This window comes from Hibiscus syriacus, unplaced genomic scaffold (genome assembly GCF_006381635.1).
Source record: "Hibiscus syriacus cultivar Baekdansim isolate YM2019G1 unplaced genomic scaffold, ASM638163v2 tig00000764_pilon, whole genome shotgun sequence".
NCBI classification, from domain to species: Eukaryota; Viridiplantae; Streptophyta; class Magnoliopsida; order Malvales; family Malvaceae; genus Hibiscus; species Hibiscus syriacus.
In genome coordinates, this window is record NW_024061820.1 from 785045 (window position 1) to 790191 (window position 5147).

At 34.4% G+C, this 5147-nt stretch overlaps 1 protein-coding gene across 1 annotated transcript; it reads right to left on the minus strand.

Moving 5' to 3' along the window:
* Positions 1–883: 883 nt before the first annotated feature.
* LOC120214416 (metalloendoproteinase 4-MMP-like) lies at positions 884–1785 on the minus strand. The gene has a single exon (XM_039212319.1). It carries the CDS (start codon positions 1783–1785, stop codon positions 970–972), a length of 816 nt encoding a protein of 271 aa, XP_039068250.1. The 3' UTR covers positions 884–969.
* Between the last annotated feature and the right edge of the window lie 3362 nt (positions 1786–5147).

Sequence of the window (5147 nt, forward strand, 5' to 3'; positions counted from 1 at the left end):
CAATAAACTATGACAACCATACAAGTCAGTACATTCTACACTGAGATTCGAAGATAAACGAAACCTTGTCCCCCTATAGGAACCCTACATCAGTGCCCTTTAACCCTCTGCATAAACCCCTGTAGGAACCTCCCAACAGATTCGAACACAAATTTGGATGTAATTGAATTGTGTTTAAACAAATTTTTGTAATTGTGGTGCTCCTGTGTTGAGTATAACTGAGGATCCTAATTACATTCTTCGATTCTCTAGGGACGAGTAAGAATTGATGTTACTACATGTATCATGTATGAGTATATTCTTCCATTTTATTATTAATATAATTTTAAAATGTGAATTTATTAATGCGTAATTATAATCTATAATATTAAAAAAGACATAATTAAATTATGTGTTGGTAATTCTTTTTAAGAGATTAATTACTAACGTAATAATATTTTAATACAATTACACCATGATGTCTTACCTTAATTATTTCTCTTTTCTTTTCCTCTTACAAGTCATGGAAAATGACATGATTTGCCACGTCACTGTCTTAGAAATTCAGCAAACTAAGTAATTAGAAAAAAAGGCGAAAAAAGATGGCAACATGTTTAGGCTGACCTAAAAGTGATAACCAATGATGTTACATGGTGAATTCTTTTCAATTAACTGTAATAAATCACTTCTACAACATGTTCGAAAGTTGTACATAAAAAAAATGGTATCTTCTTGTGCGGCCCTATAGTAAATTACAAGGATGCAAACACTTGTATACGAAATGTTACGATTCTTATATACCTATAGAATCAAATGATAAAAAGATTAATTAATATCACTTGAATAAAATCTTGTTCGAATTTTAACCTAGTAGATGAATAAAAAAGCACTAAAAGGGTATGGATTAAGCCTAGCTTCTACTATGGAATACGAATCACAAGATCGAAAGCCAACCACCACCTAAATTTAAAAATGCAGAAAAAAGGGGGATTATATGCAGAAGAAAGAAGCTGCCAAGAACATGAACATGGCCCAGAACGATGGTTCTAATCTCAAACCAATGGCTCGGTTAGCTGAAGTATCAGATTCCAGCAAAGAACCAAATGTAAAATTAGGGTTTGATCCATAGAGAGATTGCACTCCTTGTATATCATCAATCGACAAATAAACTTTCTTTTCTCTAGGTTTCAAGCTCGGATACATAACAGCACTTTTCACCGGACTATGAGCTAAACCTAGCAGATGACCGATCTCATGAACCGCCACCGATTCCAAATCAACGGCTACGTCCGATTTCTCCACTCCGAAGTCAACCGCCCACGTCTCCGCCGCATCGAGATGAAGCTTCCCGCTCTCCGGTGAAAACGAGTGGGCGAGGATCCCTAGCACCCCATCAAAGGGCTCTCCATCACCATGATCACCAACGTAGAACCCTATTTTTATATCCGCAAACCCATAATCATCTGCTTCCACGAAGCTGACTGGAATTACCGATGCCCACCTCGAGAAAGCTCGTTTAAAGGTTTTTCTTATATCTGATAAACTCAAGTAATGGATCAAATCGTCGGGGGAGAATCCATACGTTAGCTTCATCGGAATGCTACGTGCCCATCGAGGTTTCCCGGGAAAATACACGTACTTCTTCGTTGCATGCCACGTAGGATCAAATGAGTATTTGAAGTTGTAGAAGTTATTGACAGTTGAAAACGGGAACTCCGGCACCGGTCTTGCCGCCGTAAACGGCCGCAAGTTATGAAGGAAGAAGATGAAGAGAAGGGAAAGATGGTGAGCGGATGGTAGAAGCATGATAGTGGAAAGGGTTAGATATGTTTTTGGGGACGCTGGAATTGCGTTGTTATAAAGAAATAATCAAATTTGTAATTATGGGGTGGTTAATGAATAATTAGAAAATATGATGGGTGCATGATGATGTGCTTTGTGTTTAGTTTTGGGATAATGATGGGGTAGATTGATTCATGATTACACTTAATACGTGCAATGTTGAAGTGAAATAATGGAAACTTTGCAAGAAATGTTCCACAGTCTTTGTTGGTTCATTCTATCTTTTAAGGGCTTCATAATTACGCCATCTTTTTGTCAACTAATTTTTATAAATATAAATATTTATCCAATCAAGGAATTCATCATTCTTCTTTTGGAAATCAAATCACAAAACAAACTCAACTAAACTTACATTTTAAAAATTATTGAATAATGAATTGAATTTTATCTTAAAGCTTAACATTTGACTTAAACTTTTGATTTGATTAAATGGGGCACAATTATTGAATTACTTAAATTTCAATTCAGCACACATGTAAATGTGTACGTAAAACGTCAAAGTCTAATGAATTAGAATATATTCTTGGTTTTTACTCGATTGCTTAAACTTTAATAACATGAACCTCTTTCGAGGGTACGAACAAGCTTTTGGTCGACTCTTAGATGTCAATAGTATATATATATATATATATATGTCTGTGTGTGTGTTTGTGTTCCTAAAGGACATTAAGAGGCTAAAGGTGGACCCAAAACAAGTGGGATTGAAGGGACAAAAGAGGAAGGTGGACATGTGATGTCAGCGACTAACAAACTGTAGTTGTAGTTGTAGCTGCAGAGGCAAATGGGTACAGCACCATATGTTTTGCAAGTCGGGTGTGTGTGTAAGTGGTCGTCAAGACTGATCATTGTGGCTGTTGTTATCAGTTTTGACGTGCAGACGACTCCATCGTGAAATATGCTTGTCTGCTGCCCGTGTGTAAAACACTCTATTGCCCTCTCCAAAAGCAATGGATTTGTTTGTACCTACCATTTTAGGTAACCCAACTGCTTACTCTGTGGCTTCTCGAAAGTGATATTCTGTTTCTTCGACAAAACGAAACCTGGGGCTGATCACCAATTTCACATTGGTAACCCAAATTTGTACTTTGGGCCTTTGAGATAGTCATCTTATGCTTAAAGAGGCCAGCTGATACCACCACCACTGAATTATCTTTCACCAATGGCCTATTAAGAATAAGGAAGGTCATCCTTTGAATGCTACATCAAAAGAAGACCCGGGATATCCCAATCATTCCGATCGGTTTACCTAATATTCAAGCTTTAAACTTTTCTTAAAAGCCATGAATCTCTTATCACCACGCTCAGACAGAACATTTATCTATTTTACTTTTTTTTTACGGGATAATGTATAAACGTATACCCAGTCCAGTTCAACAATCTTCAATTCATGGTGGAACTAAAAAAGGTAAATTGCACATTTAGTATTTAAACTATCAATTTTATTTTATTTTGGTATTCAAATTTTTATTTATTTTAAAATCACGTGTTAACTTTTTATTTTGTTTAGTATCTCTCCGTTTTAAAACCTTAACGGGTGAGTTGCACTTGGCACCTTTTTATGGGTAAATTAAATCACTCATCTATCTTTTCACTCCTATTTTGCTCACTTAAGTTTCAATCTTTTTAATTTAATTACTCAACTTTCAAATCACTCCTATTAGAGTGATTAAAATATGAGCAATTTGAAAGTTGAGTAGTTAAATCGAAAATCTTTAAGCTTTAGTGACCGAAATAAGAGTAAGAAGATAGTTGTGTAATGGATGATATAATTTACTCATAAAAAATATAGTGAATTAAATTTTTAATGGCAGAGTATTAAATGAAACAAAAAAGTAAATATTAGGTATGTTTTTGAAACAAATAAAAGTTTAGCTACTGAAACAAAACAAAATTGATAGTTTAGGTACTAAACATATAGTTTACCAAAATAAGCAGCCCTGTCTTAAAAGCATTCCATTTCTTCAACGAGTGAGCATGAGATGATGTTAGGGGATGGATTGTTTTATGAGAGATGAAGGGACCCCACTTGACTCAGCTCCCATTCAAAACCTATGGCTCTCTTTTGATTCCAAAGCCATCCCCCTCCTAGTCCTCTCTTACTTTTCTCACCTTACTCCTATCCAAATTAAGCTGATTGCATACCGTCCAATTCGGGTACCTATAACATATGCTCTTCTCATCACCATCTGCTTCACAGGAATAAAGCTTCACTCATTCACAGCTTTCCATTTCTAGTGACATCCATGCATATGAACATTATGATGTTATTCCAGTTTTCACATGTTATTATTCCTTATTATGACACATATTATTATTAAATATATAAATGAAGGGTTTGATTTAACAGGATCTGATAATTTTTTAAAAATATTTTTTTATCTTCCCATTGTTACTTTCTGAGACTTAATTATATCTTACAGTAAAGTTTTCTTCAGACCTCTTCAGTCCTTTTCTTTTAAGTGAAAGGTCGCATTCACCATCTGCTTTATTGAGTTTCCATTCATTTTTTTTGTACTTAGTTTGAGATAGATTTTTTTTACCTCATTGAGATATCAGAAAGTTATTTCATCATCTTTCCCCTTCCCATATTCCCTCAAAACAAACCAAATTTCCTTGTTAAATAACTCCAGCATTTGTTACTCAAGACAATTTATCAATGCTTATAGGATTGGTTTTTTAAGTAGACTCTTGAATTCACATATCATAATTACAGAATTTAAATAAATATAATATATTTTTTTTATTAAAGTTAAGGTGATTATAAAGTAGTATTTGTTTTAAATACTCTCAACTATTTTATAATGAGCTCAAATTCAATTATTATGCAATTGTTGGTGTTCGAAATCCGTGATCTATAAAAATAACAATAATTCCTTTAACTACCGAAGTAATTTGATTCGTGCATAAAATTTTATATTTAGAAATGATAATATAATAAATTAAAATATTTTTTGCTCGACTTAGACTGAATAAAATAAATAACAAAATTGAATTTCGAGGCAAAACCAATGTTATCAAAATCAGACCGGATCGACTGGTTCGACTGGTTGAGCCGGGAACCGGTTGCCTGTCCGGTCCAGTCATCTTCCAAAATTAGTTTTGCAATGAATTGCTAAAGAACTTGTAGAACCGGTTGGGAACCGGCAAAACCGGTGTGAATCGGCGGTTCACACGGTTTTGTTTTTTTTTTAAATTAAGCCAAACGACGTTGTTTGTTATGATTTTTTTAGCCCCAAATTTATTTTCTGATTTTGCATCTGGGTTAAGCCATTTTCACGAACGTTTCCAAGCGGTGAACTCTATCCCTTTTCCACTTTGGTTTTCTT

Coding starts and splice junctions, on each gene's coding strand:
- LOC120214416 (XM_039212319.1), bottom strand. CDS start 1,785: ATGCTTCTACCATCCGCTCACCATCTTTCCCTTCTCTTCATCTTCTTC.